Source organism: Moschus berezovskii, chromosome 20 (assembly GCF_049115385.1).
Source record: "Moschus berezovskii isolate FMDL1 chromosome 20, NW_MosBer_1.0, whole genome shotgun sequence".
Classification (NCBI taxonomy): Eukaryota; Metazoa; Chordata; class Mammalia; order Artiodactyla; family Moschidae; genus Moschus; species Moschus berezovskii.
The window spans coordinates 24,708,743-24,736,065 of record NC_142479.1 but is presented as its reverse complement, the minus strand read 5'-3'; the positions used below and the strand labels follow the sequence as shown (position 1 = coordinate 24,736,065).

The 27,323-nt window shown below is 37.4% G+C and overlaps 1 protein-coding gene across 2 annotated transcripts in view; it reads right to left on the bottom strand.

Moving 5' to 3' along the window:
• USP32 (ubiquitin specific peptidase 32) overlaps positions 1-27,323 on the bottom strand; it is a 204,690-nt gene that overhangs the window by 39,919 nt on the left and 137,448 nt on the right. For both annotated transcript variants that reach the window (XM_088828648.1, XM_055400253.2), the window contains exons 7-15: positions 25,156-25,263; positions 22,551-22,666; positions 21,954-22,016; positions 20,134-20,217; positions 12,202-12,263; positions 8,847-8,949; positions 4,935-5,130; positions 2,654-2,829; positions 1,868-2,008 (exon numbers count right to left, since the gene is read on the bottom strand). In XM_088828648.1, coding sequence (XP_088684774.1) covers positions 1,868-2,008; positions 2,654-2,829; positions 4,935-5,130; positions 8,847-8,949; positions 12,202-12,263; positions 20,134-20,217; positions 21,954-22,016; positions 22,551-22,666; positions 25,156-25,263 — 1,049 coding nt within the window. The remainder of the gene's footprint in view (positions 1-1,867; positions 2,009-2,653; positions 2,830-4,934; positions 5,131-8,846; positions 8,950-12,201; positions 12,264-20,133; positions 20,218-21,953; positions 22,017-22,550; positions 22,667-25,155; positions 25,264-27,323) is intronic.

Here is a 27,323-nt window from a genome sequence, read left to right as displayed (position 1 = left end):
TTGGAAAAGACCCTGATGCTGGGAAAAATTGGAAGGCAGGAAGAGAAGGGACAACAGAGGATGGCATCACCGACTCGATGGACATGAGTTTGAATAAGCTCCGGAAGTTGGTGAAGGACAGGGAAGCCTGGCATACTGCAGTCCATGGGGTCGCAAAGAGTTGGACACGACTGAGCAACTGAACTGAACCGAACTGAACTGAATGTGAATTCAGGCAGACTTTAAAATATCAAACTGCATCTATCTATCCATCTATCCATCAAACATCTATCCAATTATCACAATGATTCCCTTACAGGTATAGAATATTAGATAGAGCAGGAAAGTCCCAGAAATTAAGTGATTAATTCAAGGACTACCCCAAACCCCAATAAATAAAGAATATGCATGGATGTGAGAGTTGGACTGTGAAGAAAGCTGATGGCCGAAGAATTGATGCTTTTGAACTGTGGTGCTGGAGAAGACTCGAGAGTCCCTTGGACTGCAAGGAGATCCAACCAGTCCATTCTAAAGGAGATCAGTCCTGGGTGTTCATTGGAAGGACTGATCCTAAAACTGAAACTCCAATACTTTGGCCACCTCATGCAATGAGTTGACTCACTGGAAAAGACTCTGATGCTGGGAGGGATTGGGGTCAGGAGGAGAAGGGGACGACAGAGAATGAAATGGCTGGATGGCATCACCGACTTGATGGACATGAGTTTGAGTGAACTCCAGGAGTTGGTGATGGACAGGGAGGCCTGGCGTGCTGTGATTCATGGAGTTGCAAAGAGTCGGACACGATTGAGCAACTGAACTGATGCATATACATCTATGTATATTCACATTTACATGTAACTACCTAGGAGTTCTGTTGACAAACAGTAAAAACCTTTTGGAGCCAACAAATACAAACCCTAAATTCCTGATTAAGATTTAAACATAATTTTTGTAAACATAATTATTAATAACAAAATCATTATTAAAATTATAGACTATGGATATACAGCAGAGTTTTACTCTTTTTGGAAGTGATCTAACTTACTGTATCTATGTAAAACCTTCCTGGTATAAAAAAGTTCTAGTTTGGACATTATATAAGGAGAGTGTTTTTTGATATAGCAAAAGAATCTGCTTATAAAGTATTTTACTGCATCAATAATGTAAAGAGTATTCAAGGCAATGAATACTGCTGTTTACTGTGTATAAGCAAAATAATGCTGTAGAGTTAACTAATATTTTGATATTACACATTCCAAGCCCTTTAAATTACTTCAGAGCATTTTACTTATGCTCTAAATGACTCATTCTATTAATGGTCACAATCAGAATTCACCAGCTTTGAATTCTTATTATCATCTACTGTGATCTTGTTATGTCCCTCCTTCAAAAAGACAAACCACAAAATCCAGAACAGTTAAGTGGATGTCTGTGTGGCTAATGGGAATAACAATTTCAGAAATAACATCTGCACCACTTTCTCCATATTCACTGAACTTCTTAGCACTGGCTCTCAGACTTCTGCTCCAGTCTAAGTTCTGCATTATCTTAATGTTTGTGTTTATGTGGATGGCTTATTTAATTGCCTAGCCTCATAATTCCTTGACTCTATTTAGTCCAGTGATTATTTCCTCCGCTTTATATAAGCTGCCCATTCCCAAAGGAATATCATTTTGTGGTTAGTACCTAATACAGTGTTCAATAAATGTATGAGTAAAAGAATGAACAAACATAAAAGAACCTAAAATTTATTCAACTAATTTGAACAGGTATTGAAAGCTCTATCACGGTTAAGAACTAATTTGTGGATAGTGAGGTTCATACAGTAAATTAATAGAAGACCCTGTTATAAATGCTTCTTATATAAGGCAATATTGGTTGTACTTACAGGTCTAGGTAGGGCCAGGTTTGCTCCATACCAATGATAAAGTGCTCTCCATACAGGTTCTGGGACCATCTCATAATCTCTTCCATGGATCAGCTGTGGGGTTCGTTTTAATCGTCCTCCTTCTAGTGTTAATGATGTAGCCTTAGAAAGAATGGAATGTAAATGTTGATGCTTTTTTTGGCCCCACCTCTTGGCTTGTGGGATCTTAGTTTCCTGACCAGTGATGGAACCCAGGCCCACAGCAGTGAAAGCTCGGAGTCCTAACCACTGGACTGTCAGGGAATTCCCTCAAATATTGGATTTTTAAAATTAGTCTCTTGTGTTTTAACAAAACCTAGACACAGGAAAATAAACACATGTCACTACTCAGTTTCACATTACTAGAAAAAAAAAAAGAATTTTCTAAAAGGTTTTTATTTTGAACTTTCAAAATAAACTATTTAAGAAAGGAAACTCAAGGTAAATCATTTTAAAGAAAATCACTGGAACATTTGAAAATATTAAGGATGGCTTTCATAGACTTCTTTCCAACAGTAAAAAGTATTAATTTTTAAAAAAGCTTTTTTCACATACACGTGAAACTATTTTCAGCTGTTCTAAATAAGAAAAAGAATATTTCCAAGGATCACTAAACTGAGTCTATGCAAGTAGTAAGTCATAAAATACTCTCAAAGAAACATTTCTATCTACAACAGGTTAATAAAATGAATCACAAGCATTTTCTATGTGCTGAACTCTTTAGAATGAAATTTATTAGCAACTTGAAAGAGATATCAAATTATTTACCTTTACTGGTTCTTGAGTTACTAGTGGCTGGTTATCAATAGCCCCTGGCTTCTGAGGATTGAGGTGCAACAAAATATTCCCATTGGCTCCTAGTAAACACTGGTTGTTATTGTCAGAAGTGTTATGTTGTCGAGCAAAGCACATATCTGTTCCTGGTGTGGCAGAATACAGAAAACCTGTAAGGACAAAGAAGATGAAATCTTAGTTTCACTATACATAAAACAGGCTTGAAGATATGAACTCAATGTCCATGTATTAGGTTAATGCTATTATTCTGTGGACATGTCAGTACAGTGTTAGATTCTGTAATTGTGTAGAAGACACAGAGGTATTCCTTTCTGGAAAATACCTAGAATAACACTAGGTAGAATGAAAGTTTTAAAAGCTATTATCAAATGAACATTTGACCAGACTCCTAGAATATCTAATAGTTCACAAGAATTCTATGTCCTCTGATAGGAAAGGAAGAAATATAACCAAGTAGCTGGACTCTCACATATCTTTCCTTAATTCTCTTCTGCCCACAAAGGTTCTTAGTAGGTAAGGGTGATAACAAGTCTCTAAACCAAAGAGCTGGAGTTAAAACAAGAACACCAACAGGAGAATGGAGAATGCTAGGACAGAAGAAACTGTTCCCTAATAAATCTATTTGAAAGGAAGGTATGGATGTTACAACAGAAAAATACATACAGGAAAATTATTGATAATGACTTAAGAGTTGTGAACCTGAATGGTATCTTAAGGTATTTCAACTCTCAACCACATGTTAATCTCTGGTAAACATTCTAGTCATCAACCATTTTTAACCTTCTACTTGTGGTGCTGCTCAGCATGTGGACAGCACAGAGCTGAGCTGTGTGAAGAGTGAGCATATATCAAAAGGACCTGAGGGAGGGTCAAGAAACAGTGAAAAGCTGATCGAAGACAGCACTTTTAGGACTGCCAGGTGATCTCTGTAATAACATCAGATGGGGAAAGAGAGCGCTGAAGAACTGACGCTTTTGAACTATGGTGTGGAGAAAACTCTTGAGAGTCCCTTGGATGGCAAGGAGACCAAACCAGTCAATCCTAAAGGAAATCAGTCCTGAATACTCATTGGAAGGACTCATGCTGAAGCTCAATACTTTGGCCACCTGATGCAAAGAACTGTCTTATTGGAAATGACCCTGATGCTGGGAAAGATTGGAGGCAGGAGGAAAGGGCGACAACAGAGGATGGGATGATTGGATGGCATCACCGACTCCATGTACATAAGTTTGAGCAAGCTCTGGGGATTAGTGATGGACAGGGAAGCCTGGCATGCTGCAGTCCATGGGGTTGCAAAGAGTCAGACACGACTGAGCGACTAAACCGAACTGAGATTCTACAAGGAGGTCTGTAGAGAAAATGCTGCTGCTAAGTTGCTTCAGTTGAGTCCGACTCTGTGTGACCCCATAGACGGCAGCCCACCAGGCTCCCCCGTCTCTGGGATTCTCCAGGCAAGAACACTGGAGTGGGTTGCCATTTCCTTCTCCAATGCATGAAAGTGAAAAGTGAAAGTGAAGTCGCTCAGTCGTATCCGACTCTTAGCGACCCCACGGACTGCAGCCTACCAGGCTCCTCTGTCCATGGGATTTTCCAGGCAACAGTACTGGAGTGGGGTTCAATTTGCCTTCTTGCTCCACAGAAAAGGAGAAGAAAAATCTCCAAGATGAAACAACAGGATAAGACTGAGAGTCCTGGAGAATAACAGGAATCATCTAAATTCATCTGGGCCAAAGCACCTTCCACCTAAGTGTAAAACTACTAAGTTTTAGGTAGGTATCAACAACCAAAGGGGATTATGGGCAACATTATCAATTCTTTCTAAATATGTTGACAAAATAACTCCCAAATTCCAGCCTGGAATGTCTGAATCTGATATGAGGATGCATTTAATCCAATGAAGGTGTGCTACGGTTAGAGTTCTGGAGATAAAAATTTAGATTTTCTTCAAAAATGGCTTCTCTAATCTAAATTTATTGACAAAATGATTTAATAACAATATGGAAAGATTGACCTAATCAATGAAAACTGTGAAAATATTTTCAAATTGAGAGATTAACGACATAGAATATAGAAGAGTTCCTCTTTGTAAAGCTACTAACACATTCAAGAATCTGTTAATTGACTATTTCATTCAAAACCTGTTTCTGTGAATGGAAGCCTGATGCCCATATCCCACCAAGCATACTCTCTGACAAACTGTACCACTTTAAGAAATGACCTTGCCTAAACCTCACGGAAAATAAGTCGTACTGACCACTGCCAGCAGTTTCTGAGGCTTCAGATGCACTAGAAACGTTGTCTGAAAATTTTTCTTCAGTGGTGTTCACATAACTTGGGCTGCCTCCTCCAATTCTATCTTCACTCTGCTCTATAGGATGTACTGTTGTTCCAAATGAATATTTTCCTCCATTCAGCACAGATGATGGCTCAATCACAACAGGGCTGGCATCCTAAAAATCGTGAAGTCAGAAATTAAGAAGTAAAATTCAATAATCTGACAATTATGCAGCCTTCAAAAATGAATCCCCCAACGTCTACTGTTTCTAATTCTCCTGTGGCTGGCTATGGCACTTAAAACATTTGGATGTATAACTGAGTTTTAATTTCTTCAAAGAAGAATAGTGTATATAAGTAAAACTGGTAAGGTAGAATGGGAACAGACTGCAAGTGACTCTGTGCCACATAAAGTAATTTAGACTTTATTCTGTTGAAAATTGAAAATCATGGAAAGTTTTTATTAATATTAAAAGGCCAAATAGTATTTATTCTTTTATTATTAAAGATTACACTGTTATTATAGAAAATGTAGAAAAACATGAAGAAACTAAACATCACAAGTACTCAGATTCCATCACTTAGCATTAACTATAGTTGACATTTTGATGTGTTTCCTTTATTTTCTGTGACTGAACATATACACATATCTATAAAAAATAAATGTGGGGGATACAGTTAGAATTAAGGGCAGGGTACTGACTTACCAGCTATGCAGTCTTTCATAAAATAAATTTACAAGTCTCAGTTTGTTTATAGGTAAAAACTAGGATATTAGTATCTCAGAGTTATATGAAGATTACATGAGTGACACATATAAATTGCCTGGCATTTAGTAAATATAAACTATCCTTCTGGTTGTTGTCAGAAAACACATTTTAAATACAGCATATTGCTTCTTTTTCTTTCACTTAACATTATATTGACAGGATTTTTCTGTAAGAGGCTTCTAAATAGGGGATAGCATAATCCAGTTTTTGTTTTAAAAATAACTCTGTAGTGTGCAAAAAGCAGGCAGAAAGTGAAAACTGAGACACAAGTTAGAACACTTCTATAATAATTTAGGCAAGAGACGCTGAGGTACTCAACCATAAAACTAGAACCAGAAATAAGGAGATGGAGAAAGCATGGATTTAGGAGACCAAAAAAAAAAAAGTGGCAATTAATTGTGTATGAAAGAAGGACACAGATAATTCCAAAGTAGAACATGAGATGCTCACTTAGATGACTAGATGGGAGTTGACCTCTTCATAAGATAAGGTGTGTAAGTGAATGGGATCATTTTGGGAATGAGCTTATTTTGGTTTGAGATTCTGTGGACATCTGAGTCTAGTGCTCAGGACAGAGAATGACATGAGATATAGACTGGGGACTATATAGATTTCTGGAAACACAAGAATATGGCATATGTAGAATAAGGAGAGAACAGTATTTATAGGATTGGTGGCAGAAGAATCTAGGAAGGATACTGAGTCTGAATCGGGAGAGGGATCTTCCCAGGTGGCACTAGTGGCAAAGAATCTGCCAATGCAGGAGATGCAGATTCAATCCCTCTCTCAGTTGGGAAGATGTCCTGGAGGAGGAAAATGGCAACCCACTCCAGTATCCTTGCCTGAAAAGTTCCATGGAAGAGAAGCCTGGCTGACTACATATAGTTCAGTTCAGTTCAGTTCAGTCGCATGGGGTCAAAAAGAGTCAGACACGTAAGAGTGACTAAACACACACACAGAGCCCTAGAAGCAGAGGCGGCTAGCATAGAACTATTTTCTACTAAGCTTATTTGTGAGGAAAAAGAAAAAAAAAAAGCAAACAACACACAGAAAAACAGAGAGAACTAAGACTGAGGAGAAGCAGAAGGGAAGGTGCTATGAGAATATGTATCTGTGAGTGCTTTCAAAAGATCAGGATATTTTTAAGTGAAGGTAAAGAGAAAGATTAAAGGTGCTAACCAGTAGAACAAGGTCCCAGAGGCATCTGAGGAGACAGACAGCATGGCTAGAGGAACTCAAGTGGTATTCAGTAAACAGCAACATAAATTTTAGTAGATGAAACTGATGAATGGGTGGGGGTCTTGAAGGCACCACTTAGAAAGTAACTAACTGAAACTTAAGAAAAAAATCAAATTTAAAACATAAACTCCAAGTCACAGCATAGCAATAGCACAGTGGAAGCTTTAGATTCTTTTAATATAATTATAGAATCCCTGTGAAGTTGCTCGGTCATGTCTGACTCTTTTCAATCCCATGGACTGTAGCTTACCAGGCTCCTCTGTGCATGGAATTTTCCAGGCAAGAGTACTGGAGTGGATTGCCATTTCCTTCTCCAGAGGATCTTCCCAACGCAGGGATTGAACCCAGGTCTCCCGCATTGCGGGCAGATGCTTTATCATCTGAGCCACAAGGGAAGCCCTAATTTTAGCCAAAACAAGGAGACATTTTATCAGTATCTTATTAGATGTTTTTTGCCTCTTTGATCTGTAAGCCAGGTGAACACTATCAATTTGTAGATTCTTCAAAAGCCAGTTCTGAAGAAATTACAATGATTTAATCAAGAGTGGCAAGAAGAATGAGAATAAAACCTAGATTTCTTTCTACATACCAATTAACTCTATTGAACTAAAAAAAAAGTTAAATAGCTTTATTGTTAAAACTTCAAATAATTCAGAAGCACACAGATTCATAGTCTTTATTACAGATCCAAATGTTAGTATCTTCTATTAATTATTAACTTTCTTAAAATATATGAAAGGTAGCAGACTATATTGGGTTTTAAATAACTCTACTTCACAGTGAAAAAATTATTCCCTATTCAGTTCTCTTCCAGTCCTTTGATTACTTTGAGGATAGGGTCTCAGTTTGGTGTTAATGTGCTAACTGAATACTTGATATGCCAATCTAATACTTGATAATTTCTCTTTTTAACAGAGAACAGGCCTCAGTATCGATAAGTCTTCAGAAGGCAAGGCTACTTGGAATTTAATATATTTTATTTCCATTAAATTTATTTTTATTTTGATCTTCTATTTCTGGAATGTGACACTGATTTTCTATTTAAGATAGTGACATAAATAAGATTTAAAATAAGATATATTTATTTACATAAAAATGATAAAGTTATTTATATAAATGTAACTAAGAAAACAATAGTATGGAAATTATATGGCAAAAAAAATGGTGACCACAGTATACAAATGATTAAAAACTGGCAATCTACATTAAGTATGGATTTGGAGCCATCAGTATTTTAAATTCAACTATTAACTAAATAAGTCACAATTGCATGGACAACAGAACAACAGAATCACACTGACCTATGGCCTGTGAATTAGGCCTGAGTATTTAAATTATTAATCATATGTTTGGACTTCAGTTTGTAGACTTCTTGGCAATTCATTAAAGATATATTGATCTTCTCACAGCTTTTCTGACAGCATTCATACTGACAAAATGCATTCCATTTAAATTAGATTTCAAAAGAAAATTTTCAGTATACAAACATGACTTATTTAAATTAATTCAATCCCTTTCTCCAAATATGCTTTATAAATTTATTTGCTATGGAATTTTTTTTAAAGCTTTCTATGTGATTCTGCTATGCAATCAGAATTGCTAACCACTGTCCAAGTGAGAATTACAGTCTCATACTTTTGTTTTCATAATGTGCTATAAATACTAAGTATATAGTACTTGATTTCTTAGTGAACCTATTACTTGCTCTGGAACTTGCTTTTTAGAAAAGCAGGTTGGTCCTTAGCAAGCATCATATAGGTATTCAGTTCTTTCACTTTCAAATCTTCTAGGTTGGAGCATTTTTTTACTGTCCAGTAGTCACACAAAGTCTGATGGAGCTAAAAATCTTATTTTAAATGTAGATAAATAGGAATCTTACTTACATATTTGACATAGTCTTTCCACTGATGCCACCACTGCATAGAGATGATAAACCAATTGTGTCCTGGTTGCAGACCATACCTGCTTTCTCGTTCTAACCATCCTCTACATACAAAAGAAATTCAGTACATCAAATGGTGTGTAAAACAGATGACCATACACCCACAAATTATCATTAGAAACTTTTCAAAGGAAAAGCATGAAACAGATATACTTGGGAAATGGCCACATATTAAATTAGTGAAACACTGATAAGCCAATTTCAGGAGTCATAATACCACTATTAAGCCTCCAACTGATGTTTCAAAAACAGTTTCACTGAGGAAAAATTTAATAACATACAAGCTATCTGAATTAAGTGTAGAACTCATTTTGGTAAATTTACAGACATGTGCAACCATTACCACAATCCAATTTTAGACTATTTCAGATACCCCCAGAAGACATCTTATGCTTTTAGTCATTTTTTTAGTCAAATTACTGCCCTCAGCCTCATGACACCACTAGTTCATTTTCTATCTCTCAAAAAGTCACACAGTTATGCCTGACTCTTTGCCACCCCATGGACTGTGGCCCACACCAGGTTCCTCTATCCATGGAATTCTCCATGCAAAAATAAGGGGAGTGGATAGCCATTCCCTTTTTAGGGGATCTTCCCAGAGATCTAACTCAGATCTCCTGAATTGCAAGTGGATTCTTTATTGTCTGAGTCACATACTCCTGATAGCAGAGTGTAACAATGCCTGTTCTTCCAGTACTGCCATCAGAGTGGCTTGTCAAAATTATTTTCTGTCAATCTGCAGAAGAGACAAATGATGTCTCAGGGTAGCTTTAGTTTGTACTTCTCTTATTATAAAGTCAATTTGATCCTTTCATATGACGATAGGCCATTATATAGCTTTTTTGTGAATTGTTTATTCATGTCTTTTGCCCTTTTTTCTGTATTTTTTTTGGGTATTTTTTTAACTGTGATTTTTAAGAGTTCTTTCTGTATTAGATATATTGTTGTATAGTTGTTAAATCGTGTCCGACTCTTTTGGGACCCCATGGATTGTACCAGTCAGGCTCCTCTGTCCATGGGATTTCCTGGGCGAGAATATTGGAGTGGGTTGCCATTTCTGAACATTTCACAATTTTAAAATGGGCAAGGGACTTAAATAAATGGAATGTTATAACACATGGTCTCTTGCATCAAACCTCTTTTACTTAGCATAATGTTTTTGAAGTTCATCTATGTTGGAGCAGATACTACTACTTTGTGCTTTTTAAAAAATTATTACTGAGTAATATTCCATAGGGTGTTTGTGTATGTTTATCTATCTAATACCTGATAATTTGCAACTGGCAAACTGTTTTCCAAAGCAGCTGCACCATTTAACTTCCCCATCAGTACTGTATGAGGGTTGTAGTTGCTCCACATTCTCACTAACACTTGTTATTGTCTGTCTTTTCTATCACAAATCTATCTAGTGGGTGTGAAGTGGTATCACAATGTGATTTTTAAGAACACTATTCTTATTGAGAAAAAATTCATATAACATAAGGTGGTCTCTGCACATTCTGACTGTACTAAATGCCACTGAATATTATATATGCTTTACAATGGTTGATTTTATGTTATGCAAACTTCTCCAAAACAATTTCATACAGCACAGCTAAGCAGTTATTTTCTATTACTTCTTTTCCCTAGTCTTTAACAATCACCAAACTGATTTCTGTACTGATAGTTTAGTTTTACCTATTTTGGATATTTCATATAAATGGAATCGTATAATACATCACCTCTTGTGTCTAGCTTCTTTCATTTGCAAGGTTCATCCATGTCATATTATGTATCAGTACATCATTTCTTTTTATGGCTGAGTGATATTTCATGGCATATATATACATTTTGTTTTTCCATTCACCTTATTGATTGCTATTTGGGCTGTTCCCACCAATGGCTATTGTGAACAGTGCTAACAGGAAGATCTGGGTACAAGTATTTTAGTGCCTATTTTCAATTTTTTATATAAATACCTAGAAGGGAATTGCTGAGTTATGTGGTAATTGCAATTCTGAGGAAATACCAACTTGTTTTCTAGAGCAGTTACACCATTTTACAAACTCTACCAGTGACGCAATGAGAATCCCAAATTCTCTACATCAAAATTACAAACATCCTAGTAGGTACAAAGTGGAATTTCATGTGGTTTTTGCATTTCCTTAATGACAAATGATTTTGTGCACCTTTTCAACTGCTGGACAACCATGTGTATATCATTTGTGTATATCATCTCTGGAGAAATGTGTATTGAAGTCCCTTGCCCGTTTTAAAACTGAGTTATAGTTTGGTTGATGAGTTGTAGGAGTTCTTTATATATTCTAGTTACTTGATTCTTGTCAGATCTATGATTTACAAATATTATGTCTCAGACCGTAGGTTTTCTTTTCAGTTTCTTGACAATGCCCTTTGAAGAACAAGTTTTTAATTTACATGAAGCCAAATTTACCTATTTTTTCTTTTACTGCTTCTGTTCTAAGAGTCAAATATAAGAATTCACTTCAAAATCCAAAGCACTCTTGAAGAAATATTTTTTTGGGATATAGAATTCTTGGCTACAGTGTTTTTTTCTTTCAGCGCTTTAAATTTTATGAAGGATACACATAGGTATCTTAATACTGTTACTGCTTTAAAAACTCTGTCTCTGGCTTTTGACAACCTAATGATAATGTCCTGATACGGATCTCTTCATTATTTTGAAGAGACAGCTCTACTCTCATGCTCACTGCAACATCATTCACAATAGCCAAGGTATGGAAACAATCCAAGTGTCCAAAAATGGATGAAAGGATAAAGACAATGTGGTGCTTATGAATATGTAAAATGGAATTTTATTCAGCCTTTCAAAAAAGGAAATCATGTCTTTACAAAAACACACAGATGAAGCGTGAGGGTATTATTATAAATGAAATAAGCCGGACAGAGAAAGACAAATACTGCATGGTATGCAAAAAAAAGTTGAATTCAGAAACAGAATAGAAAAGAGGCTGCCAGGAGCTGGGAGAGATTGGTAAAAAGGTACAGATTTTCATTATAAGATATGTGATGGTGATGGGTGCCTTAATTAACTCAGAGAGGGGAATTCTTTCAGAACACATACAATAAGCCAAGTCATCACATCTTACACTTTAAATATCTTAACCCAATCCCTTGGTTAGGAAGATAATTTAATAAAAACACTTCATTATGTGATTTATTTGGAGAAACAAGGTGCTACCATAAAGATTATATTAAAATGGAAACATACTGTTACCCAGTAACAATATATTTCAGATGTCAGAAATTGTAACTATTTAATGAAAATATAAACTTACCTAATAATTTGTCCTTCCTCTTCTGGAGTAGCTGGTCTTAACCCTAGAACTATGTGACATACCTAGAGATAAAATGGTAAATTAAACTTCATTGGTGCCAATGACTGGACTATAGAATATTTCACATTCTCTATATAAGATCCACTTCTAGATGGGAACCTAAACTAGTAATAGCTTTTGGCTGATGAATTGCCAATGATCCACTTGAGCAAACATGAACTTTAAATTTTGCTTTGTCTTTTTTTTTTTTAAATAAATAAATCATTTCAACAGAAGCAATTTCCAAATCTCTGAGATAGGGGGGAAAAAGAGAGAAAAGAAGAAAAGGAGAAAGAAATGAAGGAAAAAGCTATTTTTTAGAATGTTTCATTAATACTATATACCTTAATTATCTCACAAAGAGAATATTATCTTCTTTCCTGAAACCTGAAGAGCATACTATGGCACTTGGGTAGAAAAGTAAAGGGGAGATGAAAAGGATACCGGAAATGAAGGATAAAGGTAGCATTTCAACTTAAACAGCTCTAAGAAGAACATTAATGCTACTAGCGCTAAATATGCTTTTAAAAAAATTATTTATTTATTTATTTTTGGCTATGCCAGGTCTTTGTTGCTGCCCGGGCTTTTTCTAGCTGCGGTGAGCAAGGGCTACTCTCTTTGGCAGTGCATGGGCTTTTCATTGTGGGTGACTTTTCTTGCTGTGGAGCATGGCCTCTAGGGTGTGTGGGCTTCAGTAGTTGTGGCACGCAGAAACAGTAGCTGTGGCCCACAAGCTTAGTTGCTCCACAGCATGTGGAATCTTCCCAGACCAGGGATCGAACCTGTGTCTCCGGCATTGGCAGGCAGATATTTTTTTTCTGGCAGGCAAATTCTTAACCACTGGAACACCACGGAAGTTCTAAGTATGCCTTTTAAGGCTCATTTTCTCCCTCCTCAATTTATTTGCCTTCTCTAAATCATTGTAAAAGAAGTTATTCCCCACCCCCCACCCCCACCATTTTATCACAAAAAATTTCAAAAATACAGAAAAGTTGAAAGAATTTTACATTGAACACCTCATACTCATTACCTAATTCTGACATTAACATTTTATTATACTTCATCTATCCATTCCTCAATTCATCTATTAATCCATCTTAATTTTTGCATGTATTTCAAAGTAAGTCAAAGCTCCCTGTAAATGTATCAGCCTGCCTGTTTATAATTTTACCTTTCGAGGTAAAATTTACTTAACAATACACAAATTAGGTTTATGAGATTTATCCATTTATCAATAGTTCATTCTTTTATTGTTGAGACAATACTTTTTAAAGGTTTTTTAAACTGAAGTATAGTTGATGCTTTTGAACTGTGGTGTTGGAGAAGACTCTTGAGAGTCCCTTACTGCAAGGAGATCCAACCAGTCCATTCTAAAGGAGATCAATCCTGGGTGTTCATTGGAAGGACTGATGCTAAAGCTGAAACTCCAATACTTTGGCCACCTCATGCGACGAGTTGATTCACTGGAAAAGACTCTGATGCTGGGAAAGATTGGGGGCGGGGAGAAGGGGACGACAGAGAATGAGATGGCTGGATGGCATCACCGACTCGATGGACATGAGGTTGAGTGAATGGGAGTTGGTGATGGACAGGGAGGCCTGGCGTGCTGTGATTCATGGGGTCCCGGAGAGTCGGACACGACTGAGCGACTGAACTGAACTGAAAGTTGATTTATAATGTTGTGTTAGTTTCACATGACCTTTATCTAGTCAAGAAACAGAACATTGCTACCTCCCCCAAAGTTCCACTTTGAGTTCCTTCCCAGACACTAAGCACCCTTTGATGTATTCACTACCCTGAATTCCACCACCATGGATTGCTTTTTGTCTGCTTTTCTGGTCCATTATTTTCCACCCCATATTATGTAAGATTCCTTGATGTGGTTGTGTGTAGCAGTAATATATTTATTTTTATTGCTTTAAACTAAACCATGTATATGCAAGTATCACCATTTACTTTTATGTATCGTTGATAGGTAGTTAGGTCATTTTCTGTTTGGTACTGTGATAAGAAGTGATTATAAGAAGTTATTCTACGTTTTTTGGTGCTCAATATACAAGTTTCTATAGGGTATATATAAAAACAGCCAATACCTGTAAGAATTTATATTTCTTCTGGCAATGTGAAAGAGTTACACTTTCTTCTCATCTTCAACAATACTTCATTATCACTTCAAGGCTAACCATTCTAGTGGATGTCTAATGGTATTCCAAGTATAATTTTAATATGTATTTTCATTATGACTAAAGAAGTTAGCCCCCTTTCATAATTATTAGCTATTTGGATATTCTCTTTTGTGAAGCACCCATTCAGGTTTTTTGTACATTTTAATATTAGGCTTCTGCTTTGTTTCCCATTGATTTTTGTTCTTTGTATGCCCTAGATGGGCTACCCAGGTGGCGCTAGTGGTAAAGAACATGCTTGCCAATGCAGGGGATGTAACAGACATTGGTTCGATCCCTCAGTCAGGAAGATTGCCTTGGAGAAGGGCATGGCAACCCACTCCAGTATTCTTGTCTGGAGAGTTCCATGGACAGAGGAACCTGGCGGGCTACAGTCCAGGAGGTCAAAAAGAGTCGAACATGACTGAGTGACTAGCACACAATGCTCTATACACAAGTCTTTTGCTGGACACAAGTAAAGCAAATAATTTCTTATCATTTTCTTAATGGCATGTCTTGAAAAAAAGAATTCTTAATTTGATGGAGGTCCAACTTAAAACTTTTCTTTGTGCTTGGTGTTCTCTGCACTCTGTTTAAGAACTCTTTGCAACCTCAAAGTCATTAAAATATCTACGTTATTTTCTAGACACTTTATTCTTTACTTTCCAAATTTATTAGATTTATAATCTACCTAAAATTACTTCTAAAAATTTTGTTTATTTTTAACTGCAGGATAATTGCTTTACAATGCTGCACTGGCCTCCATTGTACAACAGTGGGAACCAGCCACATTAGTTGCTCAGTTGTGTCTGACTCTTTGCAGCCCCACAGACTGTAGCCCGCCAGGCTCCTTTATCCATGGAATTCTCCAGGCAAGAATACTGGAGTGGGTAGCCATTCCCTTCTCCAGGGAATCTTTCTGACTCAGGGATTGAACCTGGGTCTCCTGCATTGCAGGCAGATTCTTCACTGTCTGAGCCACGAGGGAAGCCTGAATCAGTCAAAATTACACATATAGCCCTTTCATCCTAAGCCTCCCTTCCCGCTCCCATCCCACCCTTATAGGTCATCATAGAGTACCAGGCTGGCCTCCCTGTGCTATACCGCAGCCTCCTACCAGTCACCTATTTTATACCTGACAGTGTATATATGTCAATGTTACCTTCTCAATTCATCTTACCCTCTTCTTCCCCTGCTGTGGCACAATACTATTCTCTACATCTGCATCTCTATTCAGTTCAGTTCAGTTCAGTCGCTCAGTCGTGTCCGACTCTCCGCGACCCCATGAATCACAGCACGCCAGGCCTCCCTGTCCATCACCAACTCCCGTTCACTCAACCTCATGTCCATCGAGTCAGTGATGCCATCCAGCCATCTCATTCTCTGTCGTCCCCTTCTCCTCCCGCCCCCAGCCTTTCCCAGCATCAGAGTCTTTTCCAGTGAGTCAACTCGTCGCATGAGGTGGCCAAAGTATTGGAGTTTCAGCTTTAACATCAGTCCTTCCAATGAACACCCAGGATTGATCTCCTTTAGAATGGATTGGTTGGATCTCCTTGCAGTAAGGGACTCTCAAGAGTCTTCTCCAGCACCACAGCTCAAAAGCATCAATTCTTCGGTGCTCAGCTTTCTTCACAGTCCAACTCTCACATCCATACATGACCACTGGAAAAACCATAGCCTTGACTAGATGGACCTTTGTTGGCAAAGTAATGTCTCTGCTTTTTAATATACTATCAAGGTTGGTCATAACTTTCCTTCCAAGGAATAAGCATCTTTTAATTTCCCGGCTGCAATCAACATCTGCAGTGATTTTGGAGCCCCCAAAAATAAAGTCTGACACTGTTTCCACTGTTTTTCCATCTATTTCCCATGAAGTGATGGGACCAGATGCCATGATCTTCGTTTTCTGAATGTTGAGCTTCAAGCCAACCTTTTCACTCTCCTCTTTCACTTTGATCAAGAGGCTTTTGAGTTCCTATTCACTTTCTGCCATAAGGGTAGTGTCATCTGCATACCTGAGGTTATTGATATTTCTCCCAGCAATCTTGATTCCAGCTTGTGCTTCTTCCAGCCCAGCATTCCTCATGATGTACTCTGCATATAAGTTAAATAAGCAAGGTGACAATATATAGCTTTGACGTACTCCTTTTCCTATTTGGAACCAGTCTGTTTTTCCATGTACAGTTCTGACTGTTGCTTCCTGACCTGCATACAGGTTTCTTAAGAGGCAGGTCAGATGGTCTGGTATTCCCATCTCTTTCAGAATGTTCCACAGTTTATTGTGATCCACACAGTCAAAGGCTTCGGCATAGTCAATGAAGCAGAAATAGATGGTTTTCTGGAACTCTCTTGCTTTCTCCATGATCCAGCGGATGTTGGCAATTTGATCTCTGGTGCCTCTGCCTTTTCTAAAACCTGCCTGAACATCTGGGAGTTCACGGTTCACGTATTGCTGAAGCCTGGCTTGAAGCATTTTGAGCATGACTTTACTAGCGTGTGAGATGAGTGCAATTGTGCGGTAGCTTGAGCATTCTTTGGCATTGCCTTTCTTTGGGATTGGAATGAAGACTGACCTTTTCCAGTCCTGTGGCCACTGCTGAGTTTTCCAAATTTGCTGGCATAATGAGTGCAACACTTTCACAGCATCATCTTTCAAGATTTGAAATAGCTCAACTGGAATTCCATCACCTCCACTAGCTTTGTTCGTAGTGATACTTTCTAAGGCCCACTGGACTTCACATTCCAAGATGTCTGGCTCTAGGTCAGTGATCACATTATCGTGACTATCTTGGTCGTGAAGATCTCTTTTGTACAGTTCTTCTGTGTATTCTTGACACCTCTTCTTAATATCTTCCGCTTCTGTTAGGTCCATACCATTTCTATCCTTTATCGAGCCCATCTTTGCATGAAATGTTCCCTTGGAATCTCTAATTTTCTTGAAGAGATCTCTTGTTTTTCCTATTCTGTTGTTTTCCTCTATTTCTTTGCACTGATCACTGAGGAAGGCTTTCTTCTCTCTCCCTGCTAATCTTTGGAACTCTGCATTCAGATGCTTATATCTTTGCTTTTCTCCTTTGCTTTTCGCTTCTCTTCTTTTCACAGCTATTTGTAAGGCCTCCTCAGACAGCCATTTTGCTTTTTTGCATTTCTTTTCCATGGGGATGGTCTTGGTCCCTGTCTCTTGTACAATATCACGAACCTCCATCCAGAGTTCATCAGGCACTCTATCTATCAGATCTAGTCCCTTAAATCTATTTCTCACTTTCACTGTATAATCATAAGGGATTTGATTTAGGTCATATCTGAATGGTCTAGTGGTTTTCCCTACTTTCTTCAATTTAAGTCTGAATTTGGCAATAAGGAGTTCATGATCTAAGCCACAGTCAGCTCCTGGTTAATTTGCTTCCCTGCAAATAGGTTCATCAGTGCTGTTTTTCTAGATTCCATATATATGCGTTAACATACAATATTTGTTTTTCTCCGACTTACTTCACTTTGTATAACAGGGTCTAAAATTATTTTTCATGTAATGGGGTGAATAATGATGCACAGTTTTTCCCATAAGAATACTAATTAATCCAGTACCACTTACTAAAAAGACCACCCCTTCTCATCTGCACTGCAATGTCTTCTTTGGTATAAATCAAGTGATCACACCTACGTAGTAGGTCTGTGTAAGAACTCTCAATGTTGTTCCATTGGTTGATCTAACTTTATGCAGACAGCACACTGTTGTAACACAGTTGCTATTTTATAAAAAGTTCGAATATCTGGTAATATAAATCTGTTGTTCCTGAATTTCTTCTTTGCTATATTTTTGACCCTGGTACTTCCCTGTGTACTTAGAATCCTCTGGTTGAGTTCTAAAAAATCTCAGTGACAACAATGAGCTTCTGGGGATTCTGATTTTGATTGCACAAATCTTTAAGTCAACTGAAGGGGAACTGACACCTTTAACACACTGAGCCTTCCAATCCATAAATATGGGTTATCTCCCTGCGTACTGGATTTTTATTACTGCTGTAATAAATTATCACAAAATTTATAGCTTAAAACAACATAAATTTATTATCTTACTGTTATGCAGGTCAAAAGTAAGGTACAGATCTCTCCAGGCTAAAAATCAAGATGGCAACAGGGTGGTATTCCTTTCTAGAGGTCAAAGGAAGAATACGCTTCCTTCCATTTTCCAGTGTCTAAAATTCACCCACAATCCTATGTTCATGGCTCTATCTTCAAAGCTAGCAGATCTGCACCTCTCTAGCCCTGCTCCCAATGCCATCTCTTTTTCTCTGACCATAGCTGGGAAAGGTTTTCCACTTCTAAGGACTAGTGTGATTAGACTGGACCCATCTGGATAATTCAGGCCAATCTATTTACGCATATATTAAGTGAATATAAAGTTTTAAAAGCATGTCTAAATATGGGATAAAGTGAGCACGGTAAAATGTAGATGATGGGTAAATGGGTACTCAATGAAAAAGTCTTTCAACTGTTTAATATAGTGCTGGAAACACTGACATACAAAAACAAATCTCAAGCATATGCTTATTTATAAATTAGAATCACAGGATAATACTGTCACTGCAAGTCCCTGATAAGCATGAGAAAATAGTCAAGGCAATACAAAAATTCAAAATCCTCTGCTACGTGAGAGCTACAGGATGACGCAAATACAAACTCAAGTGGTCAAAATGTTTATATAATTATGACTTAAAATTTGAGAATATTATTTTAAGTGAGATTAAAAAAAGAACTCATCAATTTTCATATTATCAAGTAAGTCATTTCTGTTTACAGTAGTGACTTATATTACTTTTGCACATTTTTTATTTTCCAAAGCCATCAACTTAAATTCCTGCTGAAAACTGATAGTGGAGTAGCTGAGTGATTTAAATGGATATTATAAGCGTATTAGATTGCATATGCTTTAAATATATATTTGTTAGTAATTACCCATTAGGAAGAGTTCAATTTCCATTTATTATAACAGTTATGTCAAAGACCTCTTTATTTATAATGGAAGATCACGATAAAGACAAAGATACCAAACTTTTCTGACTTTCACAGGGGTGCTTTTACAAGGAAAGGAAAATAAGGAGAATCTAAAATATCACTATTAAGTCAACTTACATATTTATGAAAAACTATGAAAAAACCATAAACTATTTTTTAAAATGGGAGCAAGAGAACTACTTTAACTGGGAAAACAGTTAAAATCTGGCTGCTCATTCCTAGCAGCTATTCTTTCTTCCTTCTCCTTTGATCTTTTTTGGACCTTATAAAGAATTAGAAAAAAAAAATAATAATTTTGCATCTAAGATAATCTCTTAACTGGAAAGACTGAATATTTTGTGAAAAATTTACAGGTGCTTATTTATGAACCATTTCTGTTCCACGGTCTTATTAGGAGGGGTCTTTGAAGAAAAGTAGCAATTATAATGGCTTTTACAATTTAAATTATTCTCTGTGTCTACATTCTGCTCTGTCATGAGTTTTAAGATAAACATAATCAGCTATATTCCACTTTCCTAACTTCTCATGACTTTGAGAAACTTCAGTAGGCACTCATGCTTTATCTCACCATCTTTCAGGTGGTATACAGGATAATGTAGTTTGTTTTATAATATATGGTTTTGTAGCTTAGATGGCAGTAAATACTATGTAATGGAAAAGATGCAGAACTATGGGTATCACTGCCCTCTGTATCTGGCATTTACCTTAAACATACCTGGAAAAGTAGATTCAAAAATTCATTGGCAAGAACATTTTTCACACTCCAGATTTGATAGTCTTCTAGAGTAAGATGACCCATCTGAAAGAGAAACAGTATTTTAAAAGATCTCACATTAAGAATGCCCTCATTTTTTATTTGAGTAAAATCTGGATTATTAAACTTCTAATGATTATTTGTCTGAAAGAAATCCAACAATTTAAGGCAGGTGCTATCTGTTCATCTGAGAAACAGGCCAGCCAGGATAAGTTTAAAAGTAACCAAACTTCATTAAAGTAGTCAGTGGCAACGAGGATAATTTATCACCAACCATCTTCTTCCTTCAACAACACCTGGGAAATAACTCACATTATCTTCTGGTTCAAACATTACCTATGGAACCTAAAAAAGGCCCCAGGTAGGGAAAATGGCAATGGCACCCCACTCCAGTACTCTTGCCTGGAAAATCCCATGGACGGAGGAGCCTGGTAGGCTGTAGTCCATGAGGTCGCTAAGAGTCAGACACGACTGAGCGACTTCACTTTCACGCACTGGAGAAGAGAATGGCAAGCCACTCCAGTGTTCTTGCCTGGAGAATCCCAGGGACGGCAGGGCCTGGTGGGTTGCCGTCTATGGGGTCGCCCAGAGTCGGACATGACTGAAGCGACTTAGCAGCAGCAGCAGGGAAAATGAAATATTTGTTAATTTTGAAAGCATTTTTACAGACTCTGGATTATGTGCTTTGATCCTAACAATTTTCTAAGACCTCCTTCTTAGAAATATCTACCAACTTCATCAGAGTTCTTAGAGATTGAAAAGAACTTAATAAAATTAAAAAATGAGTGTCTATATTACATTTCCCTAAAATACAATTTAATGTTACAATATTTTTTTGGTTTCAAAGTGTAAGAAAAATTACATTTTTCATACATTCTGTATGAAAATCACAGCAAGCTACAGGAGAAAACCTATTATAATATCCCTATGCTTTTGAATTGTGGTGCTGGAGAAGACTCTTGAGAGTCCCTTGGACTGCAAGGAGATCCAACCAGTCCATTCTAAAGGAGATCAATCCTGGGTGTTCATTGGAAGGACTGATGCTAAAGCTGAAACTGCAATACTCTGGCCACCTCATGCAACGAGTTGACTCATTGGAAAAGACTCTGATGCTGGGAAAGGTTGGGGGCGGGAGGAGAAAGGGACGACAGAAAATGAGATGGCTGGATGGCATCACCGACTCGATGGACATGAGTTTGAGTGAACTCCGGGAGGTGGTGATGGACAGGGAGGCCTGGCATGCTGTTATTCATGGGGTCGCAGAGTCGGACACGACTGAGCGAATGAACTGAACTAATAAATGCTGTCAAACTAAGTTCAAGAATTTATTATTTGTAATGATTCATGGGGTCGCGGAGAGTCGGACACAACTGAGCGACTGAACTGAACTGAACTGAACTGAAAGTATATGCTTATTTCTATTACATGGTTATTCTGGGTGCTATTAAAGAACTCAGAAGAGACCTTTACCAATATTACTTTAGAAATTTTGTAAAACAATGTATATATCTAGATTAAGATAGTCATTTCCATCATCTCCTTATGGTCCTTCCCAGTTCAATCACTCATCTGCAAAACCACTGTTATAACACCTATTACCATTTGCTGGTTTTGTCTCTATTCTCGAACTTCATATAAATGGAATCATACAATGTGTTTTCATTTTTCCAGTGTTTCCTTTGCTCAATACAAGGTTAGCCTTTCTGTAACTTATTAAAATGGGAGAAATAAAGAAAGCATGATGTATTTTTAGAAAAAAAATCAGTCCCAGCTGGACTCACCTTTGTGGTGTCATGTGCATTCAGTATGCCTTCTACAATGTCACACAGATCCATGTGTAATTCCTGTAAAAACAGAAACCCAAAGAACTAATTAGAAAAAAGCAGATATCATTTTTATTAGTCAGTGACTAAGTATATGATGTTGGGCTTCCCTGGTGGCTCAGAGGTAAAGAATCTGCCTGCCAATGCAGAAGACATGGGTTCAGCCCCTTGGTTGGGAAGATCCTATGGAGAAGGAAATGACAACCCACTCCAGTATTGGTGCCTGGGAAATCCTATGGACACAGGAGTCTAGCCAGGCTACAGTCCATGGGGTTGCAAAAGAGTCAAACACAACTTAGTGACCAAACAACAATAACAAAGGTATATGATATTTTGGTCAAACATTTATAACACATTCAGTTTATTAAATTTTCTAAGGCAAATTCTCTTCCCAATTTTGTACTTTTAACTAGAGATATTTTGAGTAGCATAATATAGCAACTAGAAGTCAGAGCAAATTCTTTATTCTTGATCTCTTTAAAAATTTTATTCACTCCATTTTCCTGTTGGCGTGAAGTTTACATGTACCAAAATGTATATACAATCAGAATTTACCGGTATATCATCGGTGCGGTTGTCCTTCCAGACCTCTAATAGTGCAACCACCATGTTTCTCAGTTCAGCCCTGGAGAGAACTCCATCACGGTCAACATCAAATACCTTGAAGCAAACTAAACAAAAGAAACTCTTTTGGAGGGAAATCACTTTTATACTCTGAAGTACAATACATATTACTAGAAGCTGCCCTAGTAAAATCATTAAGTTTCTCAAGCAAGTATATTCTGGATTAAGTTCTCATTTGGAGCAGACTATGTTATGGAAGTCCTCTGAACTTGTAGGGCTTCCTGCACACATTTCTATGTCTCTCTCTCCAAATCATTAGCCAGGCTGGAGAACCCTACCCCCTTCCCTCAAATCTACAGCTAAATTCCTCATAAACTGAAAAATATTAGTAAGATCCAAGTTACTATACATTATCTTGCAGATTTTGAGGTGGTAATTCAAGCCTTTAATTTTCAATATTTAAAATGATCATTTCAGAGTTGATTCCCACAATGCTGAAAATATTCCATCTATATTAAGAATCAACAACAAGCTGGTACATTTGGCCCTCCATAGCCATGGGTTCCACATAACCAGATTCAACCACAAAACACAAATACATACAAATTAAAAAAGAAATCTTTAGAAAGTTCACAAGAGTAAAACTTGAATTTGCCTCACACTGGCAACTATTTACACTGCATCTACATTGTATTAACAACTATTTACATTGCATTAGGTATTATAAGTAACCTAGAGATGATTTAAAGTACATAAGAATATGTACGTAGGTTACATGCAAACACAATGCCATTTTATATAAGAAATTGAGTATTCATGGATTTTGGTGTCCAAGGGGGGTCCCAGAACCAACCAACTCCCAGCTGATACTGAGAGATAACCATACAAAGATTTTCCCTCTCCAGTGTAATTAAAGGCACACTCAATTTTTTTTTTTGCCAAAGAACAAGTTCAACTATTCAATTTTTTGTTTATATACAACAGACTAACAATTGGAAAGAGTTGGACTGTGAAGAAAGCTGAGTGCCGAAGAATTGATGCTTTTGAACTGTGGTGCTGGAGAAGACTCTTGAGAGTCCCTTGGACTGCAAGGAGATCCATCCTAAAGGAGATCAATCCTGGGTGTTCACTGGAAGGACTGATGCTGAAGCTGAAATTCCAATACTTTCGCCACCTCATGCAAAGAGCTGTCTCATTGAAAAAGACCCTGATGCTGGGAGGGATTGGGGCCAGGAGGAGAAGGGGACAACAGAGGATGAGATGGCTGGATGGCATCACCGACTCAATGGACATGAGTTTGAGTGAACTCCAGGAGTTGGTGATGGATAGGGAGGCCTGGCGTGCTGTGATTCACGGGGTCACAAAGAGTCGGACACGATTGAGCGACTGAACAATTAGAAATACTAACATTTGCTAATTAACATCAATGAATCACTCTAGCTTATTAACTTGTACTAGCAAAAAACAATTTTTAAAAAATTTTAAGGCAATAATAAACCTCAACTGAGAAGCAAAGATGTCAGTCTCTTTATTTAGTATTTGAACTTTAATGGAAACAAATAATCTATCATAAAGACAGGTTGGAATAATGGTTCAGTTCAGTTCAGTTCAGTCGCTCAGTCGTGTCCAACTCTCCGTGACCCCATGAATCACAGCACGCCAGGCCTCCCTGTCCCTCACCAACTCCCGGAGTACACTCAAACTCATGTCCACAGAGTCGGTGATGCCATCCAGCCATCTCATTCTCTGTCGTCCCCTTCTCCTCCCGCCCCCAACCTTTCCCAGCATCAGAGTCTTTTCCAGTGAGTCAACTCGCCGCATGAGGTGGCCAAAGTATTGCAGTTTCAGCTTCAGCATCAGTCCCTCCAATGAACATCCAGGATTGATCTCCTTTAGAATGGACTGGTTACCATATCAAAGAATAAAAAAGAAATCTAACAAGTAGCATATCCAAAATAGGCAACATTTGTGAAACTGTATTTTTGAAAGACACAGAGATAATGACTTTTGTAAATATATTAGAATTAGATTCCAATTAAATGTAAACTGTTACATTTTCTCAAATATGGTAAAGATTTATTAAAGCAATATACTAATACTTATAAATTATGGCATAACACTTTTAGCTAGGTTAAAAAGACTTTTAGTATTTAATAAAATTGTGTTTTGATCATAAATTTCATTTTGCTAATAAAATATTAATGCATAGAAGTGATAGAAAATAAATTATAATTCAAGTCATGTAAGACACAAAATTTTCTATATAGACTACCAGAAAATATTTTCTAAATGCTTAACATTTTCAAAGATATCATGATTGATGTAGTTCATTTGATCTAAACCTTCTGGTAAGATCTGCACCTTCATCTGGAAAATCAACCCCATTACTAATGACAAAGATTCCAAATCACTCCACAGTAAAAAAAAAAAAAAGGTGACTAAATCCTTACAGTGACCTCACGAGAACTTCAACATAGATATCTGCCAAAGTAATGAAAATTTAAGCCTTAATCCACAGATGGTTTCTACATGAATGAATGCTGATATTTTTCTCCGTTTCATTTGCAAATTTTGTGACAATGTTTAACACACTCACATTTTTGTCTTTCAGCCAGAGGTCCTCTGCAACAGGCTGATAACCCACAGGATATCTCCTTAAAATCTATGTGATTGTCACGATTTTCATCAAAAGCATTAAACAAACCTGTAAAATAGGAAAAAACAACATAAATCAGAATCAACAAATTTCCTAATGTTAAATGACATGTTTATGAAAGGAGGCATGACTTTTTCCCATAAACTACTGAATTAAAAATAAAAGTTTATCAGTAGCTCCCATGTCTCACGAAGGTTTTTTTTTCCTGATATAATTATAAAACTTAACTTTATAACAGAAAATTCATTACTATCATTTAGTGTTTGGTTCTGTTTGCCTGCCTGTCTCTATCTTATATCAAATTCTATAGCTAAAAATGACCACAGTATGTAAAAAATAAAAACAAATTAAAAAAATTAAGAACCAAAAAAAGCCAGAGACCACAATTATCCTTATTTGGAAAGAATGAGAAGAAAAGGAAAAAAGAAGAAAAGTTGAACTGCATATCAAAGATATACTGTGCTGTTATTAATAAGCTCCATTATGCTCCTTCATGAGGCAAAAAAATAATAATACACTATAAGAGAAAGAAATTCTGTATTGCAGTCTTCTTTGTGCTATTTAATGTTATAAATATTTTAAATTTCAGAAATAAAAGGAAATTTATAATATAATCTGTGGTTTTCAAACTTTTTATAAGACATAGAAATGAAATTTTGTTTTCGAATAAAATGACTTACTTATCACTCTCTAATTCTAAAAAGGTTAAAAACACAACTGCACCTCTGAAGTAGGTGATGTCCTATCTGTTCTGGTTCCCCTAACAAGTATTTCTGAAATACACTGGGAATGTGAAGAATACAGATAGTCTACAAGACTCTACTTCTGTGCCCTCACTTTAAAGAGTAGGAAAATCATGGCTAAGGAAGAGTTAAACGACTTGCCACAAGAAAGTTTAGAAAGGTCTGAACCAGAAGAAAAACCCAAGTATTCAAACTCCATACGTGGTTTTGTGATCTCATCCAACAACTACTGCTTACATTTCCATCGTTTTAAGTGACAGCAATGAGAAATTTAGGGCTGAGTGAGAAATGTAGATATGGTCCAGTGGCTTCCTAATCTTCTTTCGGGTGGGGGAAGAAGTGATACAACAGTGGAAACTTTTTCTTCTTTTTTTTTTTTAATTTTTGCTGTGCCATGCACAGGATCCTACTTCTCAACCAGAAATTGAACCCAGGCCCCTGGCAGTGAAATTGAGGAGTCCTAACTGCTGACCGTCAGGGAATTCCCCAGTGAACCTTCTTATGTGAAAGAAAAATTGTGGAGGTTCTCGAGCTGAGGAAGAGGTTGGGCTGTATGTGGAAGTCCAGAGCTTTCCCTGCTCAGTGGCCACCTCCCTAAACTCACTATAGGAGTGAGTTTCTGAGGCACCCATAGGAGTACAGTTTCATAACCACTATCATGCGACGAGTTGACTCACTGGAAAAGACTCTGATGCTGGGAAAGGTTGGGGGCGGGAGGAGAAGGGGACGACGGAGAATGAGATGGCTGGATGGCATCACCGACTCTGTGGACGTGGGTTTGAGTGTACTCCAGGAGTTGGTGATGGACAGGGAGGCCTGGCGTGCTGTGATTCATGGGGTCACGGAGAGTCGGACACGACTGAGCGACTGAACTGAACTGAACTGAATTGATCATGGTCAAAACATTTTATATATGAGAACATACAGGTGAGATGGAAGCTTCCCAGGTGGCCCTAGTGGTAAAGAACCTACTTGCCAATGCAGGAGCCGCAAGAGAACCTAGTTCAGTCCCTGGGTTGAGAAGATTCCCTGGAGGATGCCATGGCATCCCACGCCAGTATTCTTGCCTAGAGAATCCCATGGACAGAGGAGCCTGGCAGGCTACAGTCCATGGGGTCAAAGAGTCGAACATGACTGAGCAACTAATTAGCACATATGTACAGATGAGAGAGCTAAACTGACTTATGCAAGGTTACATAAGTAGAATAGGACACTCAAGACTATAATCTTAATTCCCAATTTAATTTTCCTCCCCACCGAACTATTTGTAAGAAACGTGCAAACCTATAACATCATGGCCTTTTAGAGTTTAGATGTATTCGTTAGAAATAAAAGCTGGTCTCATGTATGTTTAGAAAGGAACAT